Source organism: Rhinoderma darwinii, chromosome 2, assembly GCF_050947455.1.
Source record: "Rhinoderma darwinii isolate aRhiDar2 chromosome 2, aRhiDar2.hap1, whole genome shotgun sequence".
Classification (NCBI taxonomy): Eukaryota; Metazoa; Chordata; class Amphibia; order Anura; family Rhinodermatidae; genus Rhinoderma; species Rhinoderma darwinii.
In genome coordinates, this window is record NC_134688.1 from 46,824,534 (window position 1) to 46,838,394 (window position 13,861).

At 43.4% G+C, this 13,861-nt stretch overlaps 1 protein-coding gene across 7 annotated transcripts in view; it reads left to right on the forward strand.

Moving 5' to 3' along the window:
* RNF17 (ring finger protein 17) overlaps positions 1 to 13,861 on the forward strand; it is a 318,008-nt gene that overhangs the window by 107,888 nt on the left and 196,259 nt on the right. For all 7 annotated transcript variants that reach the window (XM_075851603.1, XM_075851604.1, XM_075851605.1 and 4 more), the window contains 2 exons: positions 464 to 538; positions 2,786 to 3,096. In XM_075851603.1, the coding sequence (XP_075707718.1) occupies positions 464 to 538; positions 2,786 to 3,096 (386 nt within the window). The remainder of the gene's footprint in view (positions 1 to 463; positions 539 to 2,785; positions 3,097 to 13,861) is intronic.

Genomic DNA, 13,861 nt, shown 5'->3' on the forward strand with positions numbered 1-13,861 from the left:
TTACTGGCGGACCGGGAGGTAAGTATTACCCCTCCGATCGCATTTGCAGCCACCGGCAACCCAGCGATCACGTTGCTTTGTCGCCGGTGGCTATAAACTCCTCACATGCTGCGATCTCTATTGAACGCAGCATGTGAGGGGTTAATCGGTCGGATCGGAGGCTAGCTCCGGTCCTGGCCGATACCTCAGGGTGCCAGCTGTAACATACAGCTGTCACCCGGCGGTGATGTCGCTGGCTCAGCTCCTGAGCCAGCTTCATCTCCATCACGTACAGTTACGTGGAGATGCGGGAAAAGGCCATCTCCCATCACGTAACTGTACGTGAAAATGCGGGAAGGGGTTAAAGATATATTATGAAATTAAACAGCAATGTATTTTGGACTTAAAAAGGACATGACTAAAGGTAAAGATTCCCTTTAAAATAGTAGTTTTATTATAGTTCACAATATTTTGTATTCCACAGATTCTCTATAGACAGTAACACAATGATAAAAACATTTAATAATCTCGGAACAATTAGCATTGATGGCAGTCCTAAGTAAGTATTAAGAATTTATTTTATATTCTTTTATTCCTTTTAGTAAATTTTTTTTTTTCTGCTCCAATTTGTTTCTTTATATTATTGAACGAAAAAAATAAATCTGTTTGTTTTTTTTTTTAGTGAGGTTTCTGCTTTGTTGCCTTCTGATGTCTTGTCTACGTACTCAGGCTTCCCCCGATCACTGAATGTGACTTACTACTGTACAACATATGTAGAGGCTGTGGTTCTCGGGGTCAGCGAGTCTTAAGGATGTACAACTAGATCTAGTATACTGTTAAATGAGTTGTGTTGCCTTGAAGGATTTTTCCCATCTTATGAAGTGATGGCATATTGCTAGCGAGGCTATTCCATTACTTTATGATCTCTGGGGGATCCGACCTCTGGGACTCCCACCAATCTGGAGCATGAAGGCCCAGTGTCCCCTTGAAGATTTTCCTGCACAGCTTTCCCTGCACAGCGGCATCACCGGCTATGCAGATAACTGATGCACGGACCGCATTCAAGTAAATGGGTCCATTCTGCATGTTCCTGCACAGTATGTGGCCGGTTGCCGATATGCAGAGATATGCCCTTCTTTTTTTAGGAGTGTCCCAGAGAACCGTCTCTGATAATAAAGTGATGGAATATACTAGCGATATGCCATCATTTTATAAGATGGGAATACCGCATTGAAGGGTTTGTCAGTCAGCAATGTAATTTTTCAACAACCTAATGTTGCTGATTTTCTACAGATGAAGTCTGTGGGTACCCAGTTCTCTGATGTCTTGATTCTATCCTGGAGTGCGGGGACCCACAGAGTCCATCAGTGGGAGACCGAAAACAAAATATCATAACTAAGTATATTACAAAGTTTTGTTGTTTCTATGTAGAGCAGATTTAGAATTTTTTTGTGACGCTTGGCGTTGTTCTTGAAATTTACTTTTACGTTTTCCATGTAGGGTTGCACGATGCATCGAAACTTCGATACTGTTTCGATACTTTGCATCCCCAAACTGTTCTATACCGTTATTTCATGTATATCGATACCAAGTTGTGCGGTAACACGACTTGGTATGGTAATACATGAATATATGAGAGCGGGGCTGCAGCTGTGTAATACAGCCATTGCCCCGCTCCTGAGTCCTGACAGCAAGTGCGCACCGTCAGGATGATACGATGCGGCCGGCGCTGTACTAATGATTGCCTGCACTGAAGACAGAACATGGCGGACACACTGCAAAACACCCCCCCCCCCCCCCCACGTTCTGACTTCAGTGCCTGAACCGTCGCTCATTAGTGAAGCGCCGGCCGCACCATCTCATGCTGACCGCGCGCGCACTTACTGTCAGGAGCGGGGCAATGGCTGTAACACAGCTACAGTCCCGCTGTAACGGTGGAGATCAGAGAAACCCCTCATCTCCGCCATTATCCCCCCCCCTGAATGCTGCGATGACAGCTGTCTGCAGCATTCAGGAAAAAATGAGAATGGGGGGGGATGCCCTTTGGATCGATCGAGGGCCACACCATATATGGGCAGACAGCCCAGGGTCCATTGAAGGACCCCATGGGCTGTCTGACCATACTTCCTGTTAAGGCATACTTCGGTATGCCCTTACAACTGCTTGCGTACTATCTGTACACAGGCTAATGTACTGGCATGTAGATATATACCAGTACATTAAAGTTTAAAAAGTAAAAAAAATAAAGTAATATTAAATAAAAAAACAAACACACACACACACTACAATAAAACATTAAAATAAGTCTCGATACATAAAAGATACACACATTTGGTATAGTCGCGACCGTAATAACACATTTATAGCGTCATTCATGTTTGTTTTTATAAAATTAAATAAAAAATGCTTTCTTTCACTTATTAATGGAAGGCATGAGGTATTATGAATTTTGAACCTCCATGTGCCTCACATTAATAGTAATTAACCCCATCATGTACCTCACACATTAACCCAATGTTGTCCATTATGACTGAGGAACATGATGGGGTTAATTACTATTAATGTGAGGCACGTGGAGATTCAAAATTCATAATACCTCGTGCCCCACATCCGAAAACGGAAGAGCTTTTTTTTTTATTGATGGCAAAAGTATCGTTTTGGTATCGAAATCGCGATGCTACACAAAGTATCGGTATCGAAGTCCAAATTCTGGTATCGTGACATCCCTATTTCCATGTGACCTTTCTGTTGAGGACTGTAATGTTGCGTTATCCATTATTTTGATATGATGCTTATTTTCTGATAGATGTGAATTCGCACCCAATGGTAATGTGGCATACAACGAATCCCACAGTTTAGATGTCAAGCCAGAGCACAGGAACACGATGGTGCATGATAAAGAGCACTCTAAAGGTTTCATTTATGAACCGTATGAATCTGATTTTGGATGTATGAAAACAGATCAACACAAAATGGACGTGGCCCATCAGCTGGCTTCAGGAAAGTTCCTCCCTGCCTTCCAAGAATCAAATACGATTTCATTAAGGGATACTGCTTTACTGTCTTTGAGTAGCCCTGATGTTATCATAGAAGAAATTATCGATGAAGACCGACCTTGTAAGTGTGTGTATTTATTTATTTTTGAGGGTGGAGCTTTTTTATGTAGGGTGATTAAAAGTGTGCAGATAATAGGTTGAGAATTAGATAATTACAAACTCTTGAAACTAGAATCATCTGAAGTGATTTCAACATCTACTATGTAGTAGAGATTTGTCTTCATATTACCAGAATTTTCAATGCAGTAATATTTGTGCACATAGAAAGTAACAAAACCGTAAAACAAAGTGCTTGCAAAGTTCATCAACTGTATTTAGACCTAAAACATTCTGATCGTATATTTTTCCATAAATTAATAATGCATGCCAAGATAAAAAAAATAAACTTAGTGTAAAATCCTTATTTCTGATGTCCTAAAATTACTTAAATCACATATCGGATTTCAATGTGCGAAAGATTCAAGTTAAAAATATTTACTGATTATAAATTGTGTAATTCGTTGATCACAAAATGTGTCAACGGAACCAAAATCATCAACCAATTGAGAACTGGATTCAAAATAATCCCGAAAATCAAAGTAAAAAAAATTAAAATCACAGGCGAATCCAGTTTGCATGAATTTCATCACGGCAAGTCCTAATGTCACTCAATATTGTGTAGGCCCCTACATGCCTGTATGCACTCCCGACAATGTCTGGGCAAGCCCCATATATGCGACAGCTGGATCAGGGCATCACTGAGCTCCTGGACAGCCTGGCGCTGCTTGGGAGCGTCGGATGCACTGATTCATAATGTCCTAGAGGGCAGTCCGTGGCATCAATTCCTTCATCATCCATGAACTGTCTACACGCTTGGGCCATATAAGGCCGGGTATTGTCCTGCAGAGGAGAAATTCAGTGCCCACTGCACCAGTGTAAAGTCTGGTTTATGCGACCCTCCTAGGATATTCTCACTGACCCACTGCCAAACTAGTCATGCTGGATGATGTCGCACCGTGGCGTCTCCAGACTGTCACATTTGCTCAGTGTGAAATTGCTTTCATCTGTGAAGAGAATGGGGCACCAGTGTTAGACCTGACAATTCTGGTGTTCTCTGACAAATGCCAATTAAGCCGCATAGTGCTGGGGCAGTGTGCACAGGTCCCACTACAGGATGTCGGGCCCTCATGCCACCCTCATAAAGTCTGTGTTTTTGACCGTTTTTTCAGACACATGCACACCAGTATCCCGCTGGAGGTCATTTTGTAGGGCTCTGTTAGTGCTCCTTTTTTCTCCTTGCACAAAGGAGCATATACGGGTCCTGCTGATGGGTTGATGCCATTTTAGGGCCCTGTCCAAGTCTCCTTGTGTAGCAGCCCGTGTCTTGGTATCTGCTTCATGCACTTGAGACTGTGCCGGGATACAGCAAACCTTCCCCTGGCACATGTGGATGTGCTATCCCGGAGCAGCAGGATCACCTGCGCAACCTGATTGGGCTGCAGGTACTGCCTCATGCTACCATTCGTGACCAGGACATTAGCAAAACACAAAATAGAAAAGAATGTCAGGAAGGATAAGGAGAGAGGAATTGTCCGTGGCCACCACCTGCAAAACCGTTATCTCTTTTTGGGGTTGTCTTACCGATGCCTCTCCAGTGCACCTGCTATCACTTTCATTTGCACCAAAGCAGGTGAAATTGATTCACAATCGCTTGTGTTTCCTTAACTGGACAGATTCATATCCCTGAAGTTTAATTGACTTGGGGTTTATCTGTGATGTTTAAGTGTTTCATTAATTTTTTTGAGCAGTGTATAATATTTTGCTCCATCTGGAGCCCATGTAGAGATGGATTCTGCTGAGAGGAAAACACACACACCAGATTATTCTGAAAATTCACCTAAAATGACAGGTGTTCTGGGCTCCTCAAACCTTTTCTACTGGGGTCTCACAGTGCCATCTGTGCTAACATCTTTTACAGGGAGAGACGGAGGCAAGTAATAATAATCTTTATTTATATAGCGCCAACATATTACGCAGCACTTTACAAGTTAGAGGGAACATAAACAGACAATATCAGACATTACATAGTGACAAAGCTAGTTTACAATTCAGACAGGAGGATTGAGGACCCTGCTCGCAAGAGCTTACAATCTATAAGGAAATAAGGGAAACACAAAGCATAAAAGTGTTTGTTCAGTACAATGGTCCAGCCATCTTTTATACACATGGGGTAGTAACATAAAGCTGCCTGAGCCGGTCACCAGCCAGTATCCGTGTATGACGGACATGAAATGCAGTACGGTGCAGGGAGTACGAGGGAATCTTATTCTGATGACTAATGGGCCCAAGGGAAGGAGTCAGATTAGGGAATGTTATAGGCTTGTCTAAATAGATGTGTTTTCAGTGCACGTTTAAAACTGGATATTGGGAATTAATCTGATTCTCTGTGTTAGTGCATTCCAGAGGACTGGTGCAGTGCGAGAAAAATCTTGGAGACGGGAGTGGGAGGTTCTTAAGGGGATGGGCAACCAGTGCAGTGACTGGCACAGATTAGAGGCGTTGGTGTAGCGGTTGGTCATAAAGATGAGCCTGGCTGCTGCATTGAGGATAGATTGGAGAGGGGAGAGTTTAGTGAGGGGAAGACCGACTAGTAATGAGTTACAGTAGTCAAGACGAGAGTGAATCAGAGCAACAATAAGTGTTTTGGCGGTTTCCTCCGTAAGAGGGCGGATTCTGGAGATGTTTTTGAGGTGAAAATGACAGGAGCGTGAAAGTGATTGAATGTGAGGAGTAAAGGTAAGATTGGAGTAAAAAATAACCCAGAGACAGCGGGCGTGCTGCTTAGGAGTTATGATAGTGCCACACACTGAGATGGAGACATCAGGTTTTAGACTTTGGGAACACAAGGAGCTCAGTTTTAGAAAGATTCATTTTCAGATAGAGGACGTGATGTTGGAGACAGCGGACAGACAATCACTGATGTTTTGTATTAGAGCAGGGGTGATGTCACGGGAAGAGGTATATAATTGGGTGTCATCAGCGTAGAGATGGTACTGGAAGCCAAATCTGCTGATGGGTTGTCCAATAGGAGCTGTGTAAAGAGAAAAGAGGAGCAGTCCTAGGACTGATCCCTGAGGAACCTCCAATAGCAAGGGGAAGCGGAGAAGTAGAACCAGCAAACACACTGAACGAGCGGTCAGAGAGGAAGAAAAACCAAGAGAGAACCGCGTCCTTGAGGCCAATAGAGTGGACCATGTTAAAGAGGCTCTGTCACCAGATTTTGCAACCCCTATCTGCTATTGCAGCAGATCGGCGCTGCAATGTAGATAAGAGTAAAGTTTTTATTTTTAAAAAACGAGCATTTTTGGCCAAGTTATGACCATTTTTGTAGTTATGCAAATGAGGCTTGCAAAAGTCCAAGTGGGTGTATTGAAAAGTAAAAGTACAACTGGGCGTGTATTATGTGCGTACATCGGGGCGTTTTTAATACTTTTACTAGCTGGGCGTTCTGACGAGAAGTATCATCCACTTCTCTTCACAACGCCCAGCTTCTGGCAGTGCACAGACACACAGCGTGTTCTTGAGAGATCACGCTGTGTCGTCACTCACAGGTCCTGCATCGTGACGGACGAGCGAGGACACCGGCACCAGAGGCTTCAGTTGATTCTGCAGCAGCATCGGCGTTTGCAGGTAAGTCGATGTAGCTACTTACCTGCAAACGCTGATGCTGCTGCAGAATCAACTGTAGCCTCTGGTGCCGATGTGTCCTCGCTCGTCTGACACGATGCAGGACCTGTGAGTGACGTCACAGCGTGATCTGGCAGAAGCTGGGCGTTCTGAAGAGAAGTGGATGATACTTCTCATCAGAGCGCCCAGCTACTAAAAGTATTAAAAACGCCCCTATGTACGCACATAATACACACCCAGTTGTACTTTTGCAAGCCTCATTTGTATAACTACAAAAATGGTCATAACTTGGCCAAAAATGCTCGTTTTTTAAAAATAAAAACGTTACTGTAATCTACATTGCAGCGCCTATCTGCTGCAATAGCAGATAGGGGTTGCAAAATCTGGTGACAGAGCCTCTTTAAGTAGGAGTCTACAGTGTCAAAGGCTGCAGAGAGAGCCAGAAGAATCCGGAGAGGATTTACTGTCCGATTTAGCAGCGAAGAGATCATTTGAGACTTTAGTAAGGGCAGTCCCTGTAGAGTGCGGAAACCAGATTGTAAGGGGTCTAGAATGGAGTTAGCAGAGAGATAGCGGATGAGGCGAGAGTAGACCAAGCGTTCCAGGAGTTTGGAGATTACGGGCAGATTAGAGACTGGTCGGTATTTAGCAGAGCTGGATGGGTCAAGATTTGTTTGTTTTTTTCAGTAATGGGTTTATAATGGCATGTTTAAAAGAGGAGAGAAAGATACCAGAGGAAAGAGATAAGTTACATTTTTTAGTCAGGGGACAGGATCACTAGGAAAGGTAGTGGGACGAGAAGAAGAGAGGAGCATGGAGACTTCTTCTGTTATTGGGTCATATGATGAAAGTGAAGCAGAGGGAGTGCCGGAGGGAAGGGGATCAATGTTACTAGGGGACTGGGAGATAATATCATGGCGGATGTTGCAATTTTTAACTTTAAAATAAGTAGCCAGGTATTCAGCACGGAGAATGTCTGCACTTTAGGACTAAGGAGGGAGTGAAATGTATAAGAGGCGTTTTGGATTATTAGATAGTGTGGAGATGAGAGAAGTGAAATAGACTTGTTTGGCTCTGAAGGGCAGAGTTGTAAGTTTTGAGCATAAATTTGTAATGGAGGAAATCTGCAGCCAAATGCGATTTTTCTCCACAGATGTTCAGCACATCTCGAGCACCGCTGAAGAAAGCGGGATTGAGGCGTGTGCCAGGGTTGTCGTCTTCTTTGTCAGGTGGTTCGGAGTATAGGGGAGGGGGGGGGGCTGCTTCTTCTAATTCATTTTTGAGAGAGTTATTGTAATATTTGGTGGCCAGATTGGGACAGGAGAGTGATGAGATAGGGACAATGAGGACTGTAGACTATCTATGAGTTGCTGAGTGTTAATGGCATGTAGATTTCTGTATGTCTGATACGTAGGCATGACCTGAGGAGGCAGAGAATTTTTGATAGTAAAGGAGAGAAGGTTGTGGTCAGAGAGCGGGAGAGGAGAGTTAATAAAGTCAGAAACTGAGCAGAGACGGAAGAAGACCAGGTCAAGCGAATGTCCGTCTTCATGTGTAGGAGAGTTAGTAAGTTGTGACAGACCTAGGGAGGAGGTTAAAGATAGAAACTGGGAGGCAGATGGGGAGATTGGATTATCAATGGGGATGTTAAAGTCGCCCATGATGAGTGGGTGTTTCAGAGGATAGAAATTGTGGAAGCCAGGCAGCAAAATGATCCCAGAATGGCGTTGTGAGCCCGGGGGGGGGGGGGGGGGGGGGGGCGGTAGACAACTGCCACTCTGAGGGAAAAAGGGTGATAGAGTCTCAGGGTGTGGACATCAAAGGAGGGGAATGTGAGTGAGGGGACCGGGGGAATGACCTGGAGAGTGCAATGTGGTGAAAGAAGTATACCACCTTCTCCACCCTGCCTGTTCTTTGGTCTGGGGGCATGAGAGAACTGGAGACCACCATAAGATAGAGCAGCAGGGGAAGCAGTGTCAGACAGGTGTAGCCATGTTTCTGTAAGAGCCGAGAGGTTTAGAAAAGATTAAAGGGGTTGTCCGAGATTTTTTTTTTTACATTTAAAACCACATTGCACATATTTACAATTGTATAATATACTTGCCCGTGCAATCTTGCTTCTTTTCTCCGCTCTGGCTGCTTTTTCCTTCTGGTCACATGAGCTCTGACGTCACCTTTTCAGCCTCCTCCACTGTCGTGTCGTATCCCGATCACATGGTCTCGAACCAGAGAGACCTCGGATGGTATACGTCACGTGGTGTATATCGGCTTGTTCTGCTTCACAGCCCGTAACGCGCATGCGCTGTCACTGCTGTTCTCGCGGTCCCTGCAGTTCTCCAGATAACAGCAGGGGTCGCGCATGCGCGTTGAAACAGAACAAGGCGATATACACCACATCACAAGTGACGTGTCGTTTACCCGGCGAAGAATTCAAGAGCAACAAAGCGGCAGAGCCAGAGCAGAGAGAGACGTCAACAGTCAAGTTCCCGACGGCAGGATCTGGAAACGGGGCCACTTTTCAAAACGTAAGTATATAACAAATTTATTTGCGTTTATAGCTTACATGCATTAAAGGGGTTTTTCAAAATACGATGGTTTCTCGGAACCCCTTTAAGTCATGAATAAAGGTGAGTTTGTTGCCCACGGATCGAGAATTCCAGAGCTCACAGTTAAGAAATAGGAGAAGACATACAATAAATGTTGAGGAGATTTGCAGGGTTTTTATGTGTGGCTGGTAAGTGGTTGAGCTTGGCAGAAGAAAAGGGAGGACCTGGGTTGGGAGAGATGTCCCCTACAGCTAGCTCCGTTCCCTGCCATACAGCTGACACAGGCGGCTGATCTTGTTACTGCGGCCGGATGCCTTTTAGGCCCCGCCTCTGGGCGGGACCTAGCAGGCATCCGTATTAGGCAGACAGGAGGCCATTGTTAGGCCTCCGATCTGCTTGTAAACACCATAGATGCAGCGCTCGGTTTTGAGCCCTGCATCTAAGTGGTTAATCGGCCTCATCGGAGGCTAGCTCCAGTCCTGGCCTTGAAGCAGTGACTGTTTTAAAGCAGTGATAGCTTAACGCTGTCTGCAGATACAGTACCATGTTAACGCTATGACGTAATAGTTAGTCACTTCGCATTAACAGCACAACGCCTGTGACGTACGATTACGTCACACAGCGTTAAGGGGTTAAGGAGCATTTTATTGGACAGAGATTTTTTAAATAAATAACATGATTATACATGGGCCTCCCCAATACTAGTTGAAGTCTATGCAATATTGAAAATATCACTCAATATAATTTGTTTCCCAAACCCAGTAGAACATTAAAACAAGCAAAAAGGTTATAGGTATTAAAAGAAGAGATTGGTGCAGCCAGAGAACGGCCTGTGCAGCATATGATCACCTCTGTCAAACCTGCCTCACTGTCAGCTGTTCCTCACAACTCTGAGCCGCTACAAAGTTTTAGAGGTCCAGCTTTAAACAGTGAAATGTGAAATATTAAAAGTGGAATTTAACTTTGAAGTATTTTATCAGACTTTATGTTAACATAGGAATAAATCTTTCTCTGGTTACTGGCCCATTATTTTTGGTGGCAATAGGTTCCCTGTCATGGAACCGCAATTCTTTGCTAGGTCATGTTGCACGAGTGGTGAACATTATTCTTCCCTTTCCTATGATGACATTTTCTCGCTCGTGTCACTAGGGGAAACAGAAGACTGTGGGTATAGGCTACTGCCACTAGGAGGTGGACACTAAGCCAGAAGTGTTAACACTAAGCCAAAAACGTAATTAGTTTTTAGCCTATTGTTTGTAGGAATCAGTCCTCCTTTCTTTTGCAGGTATTCCCTGCTTTTATTATTTTAGTTTATTTTCTTTTTCCCTTAATGGAAAACAGGGACGTCGTGGCCTCCCTGAATGTCGCCAAGTGTAGAGGGTGAACAGTGTCAATCCAATCATATTGTTACTCCCTTAAGAAGACAAATTGGAACAGAGCACCCCCCAGGCTGTCTCTGATACACGTCAGGTTGGAGTTGGAAGTTTCTTCCTGGCGTTCTCTGTTTAGTTCCCTCATTTCTGCCGAAAGTTGTCCCTCCTATCCTAGGGAATGCTCTTTACATCATCTGGGTGTGTTCACAGCTTTTCTGTCTCCGTCATTTTCCGCTAGTCCGATTCTCCTTTTAACTTACTGGACGTCATTCAAGGCTACTATAGGTTCAGGGATCGATTGTGTATTGTGCTAAAGGCAGAGCTCTCCTTTCCATCTTGCAGCTCATTCTACCCGTCCTGTGTGGTTGTCTTTGTCAGGGTTCCGTTATGCCTCTACCGGTGCCTAATGCTGTTACCTGGCCTCTCCCTACACCTTACTCCATTTTATAGGGTGCATACTTGAATCTTCTGATGTTTTCCAGTATCAAGAACCTGCAGGTAGCAGTTGATTAGACGACGGGTAGTGCAATGTTTTTCGTTAACTCCCCCTGGGAATGCATTAAAAAGTCCCATGGTTTTCTGTGTCCCCCAATGACTCCAGTGATAAGAGGGATTCCCTTTTCTTACCGAGTTCATTGGGGGTCACCGCTCCAATCCAGTTTTTTTTTTTTTTTTCTGCTGTATGTTTTGGCTATCTACTGGTTTTACTGTTGGCTTTTCCTAGTGGGTTTTATTGCTTGTGTAAAAACAAATGAGCTCATTGTCCGCAGGAGGGGTATAGCCTATGTAGGAGGAATAAACACTTTTTGCTTCATGTCCGTTTCCTAGTTACTGCAGCCAATACTCACGGTCTTCTGTGTCCCCCAAAGGATTTTACAAAAAAACAAAAAAATCCTCTTTTTCCAAACCTTGAAACAAGCCGTGCTCTTTTTAGTGATCTAGTTCTCAGTAGGGGTTTGCCCACTACTTTCTTGTTGGTAAGAACTTGGATGCTTTTATTCCCTGGAAGGATGACTACTTTTAGAGATTTGAACAATGGTATATATGGGTTTCTCACTTACAATACAATGTTGGAGGCCAAGTACACTGGTTGCATTAAATACCCCAAAAAACCTAATTTATGAACTGAAAATAACGGCTCCCTAGACCAGGGGTCAGCAACCTGTGGCACTAGTGCCACAGCCGGCATGTGTGGCATGGTTTGCTGGCACACTTCCCTCCCAGTGTGTGCTTTTGCGGCGCTGAACACAGGGAGAGCGAGCTGTGCTTCATTATGCGCTTGGTGGCACTGATAATCAGGAAAGAGAGCAGTGCTTCATTGTGTTTGTCGCTGCTGAAGATTTGGCAAACATACAATGTAGCACTGCTTTATCTCCTAGTGTTCAGTATCGCCAAGCTCATAGTGAAGTGCTGCTCTCTCCTGGAGATCAGCGCCGCAAGGACATTCACCGCTTTGTAATAGGAAAAATAGAAGAAGTTAGCATAAGTTGGCAGCACTCTCTCCTATATGCACCCCCCATATTTGGTGTTCAGTAGCCACGGTCTCTCCTATGTGCTCCTTCCTCCTAGCTGGTGTTCAGTAGCTGCAGTCTCTCCTTTGTGCAGTTCCCCCTAACTGGTGTTCTGTAGCTTTGGTCTCTCCTATGTTCACCCCTTCCCCAGCTGGTGTTAAGTAGCCTTGTTTGCACCACAGATGGATCATCTTTGCAAAGAAAGTCAGGGACAAGGGTCACACTGAAATGTAAGTTTAATTACACAAGCATGATTTATGTCACATGCGTGGTAACAGTTTGTCTTCTATGACTCATGTGAACATGGTTCAATGAATACTACATCATTGATTTTTTTTCTTTTTTTTGGTACGCCATAGAAAAAAGGTGCTAAAAATACAGCTTGTCCCGCAAATAAGTCCTTATACAGCTATGTAGATGGAAAAAGTTATAGCTATTTGAATGTGATGATCGAAAGACGTAAAAAATTGCTTGGTCATTAACCCATTAAGGACGCAGCCTGGTTTTGGTCTTAAGGCTCAGAGCCCATTTTTGAAATTTGACATATTTCACTTTATGTGGTAATAACGTCGGAATGCTTAAACCTATCCAAGCAAGTCTGAGATTGTTTTCTCGTGAGACATTGGGCTTTATGTTAGTGGTAAAATTTGGTCGATATATTAAGGGTTTGTGAAAAATTGCAACATTTAGAAAAAATAGAATTTTTCTGAATTTAAATGCATCTGCTTGTAAAACAGATGGTTATACCACACAAAATAGTTACTAGTTCACATTTCCCATATGTCTACTTTAGATTGGCATCGTTTTTTGAACATTCTTTTATTTTCTTGGACGTTACAAGGCTTAGAATATAAACAGCAACTTCTCATATTTTTAAGAAAATGTCAAAAGCATTTTTTTTTTTTTTTTAAGGTACCTGTTCAGTTCTGAAGTGGCTTTGAGGGGCCCATGTATTAGAAACCCCAATAAAACACCCCATTTTAAAAACTAGACCCCTCAAAGTATTCAAAACAGCATTTAGAAAGTTTTTTGTTTTTTTTAAACCCTTTAGGCATTTCACAAGAATTAAAGCAAAGTGGAGGTGAAATTTGCAAATTTCATTTTTCTTGCTGAATTTCAATTTTTATTCCATTTTTTTTTTCTATGACACAGAAGATTTTACCAGGGAAACACTAAATATGTATTGTCCAGATTCTGCAGTTTTTAGAAATGTCCCACGTGTGTATCTACTGCGCTCGTGGACTAAAACACAAGCCCTAGAAGCAAAGAAGCAACTAGTGCATTTTGCGGCCTCTTTTTTTTTTTTATTAGAATATATTTTAGGCAGAATGCCAGGTTTTGAGAGGTGTTGAGGTGCCAAAACAGTAGGAATCCCACCAAAAGTGACCCCATTTTTTTTTAAACTACACCCCTCAAGGAATTAATTTATGGTTGTTGTTACCATTTTGACCCCACGGTTTTTTCATAACACGTATTTGAATTGGGCTGTGAAATAAAAAAAATGAAATTTTTCCCCAATAAGATGTAGTTTTGGCTCAAAATTTCTTATTTTCACAATAAATAAAATACCCCATTTTTTTTCCCAATTTGTCCTGAGTGCGCCGATACCCCATTTGTGGTGATAAACTGCCTTTGGGCCCATGGGAGGGCTCAGAAGGAAAGGACCACAGTTTGGCCTACTGGGGATTTTCTGGTGCGAAGTCATGTATGCAGAAGCCCCTGAGGTACCA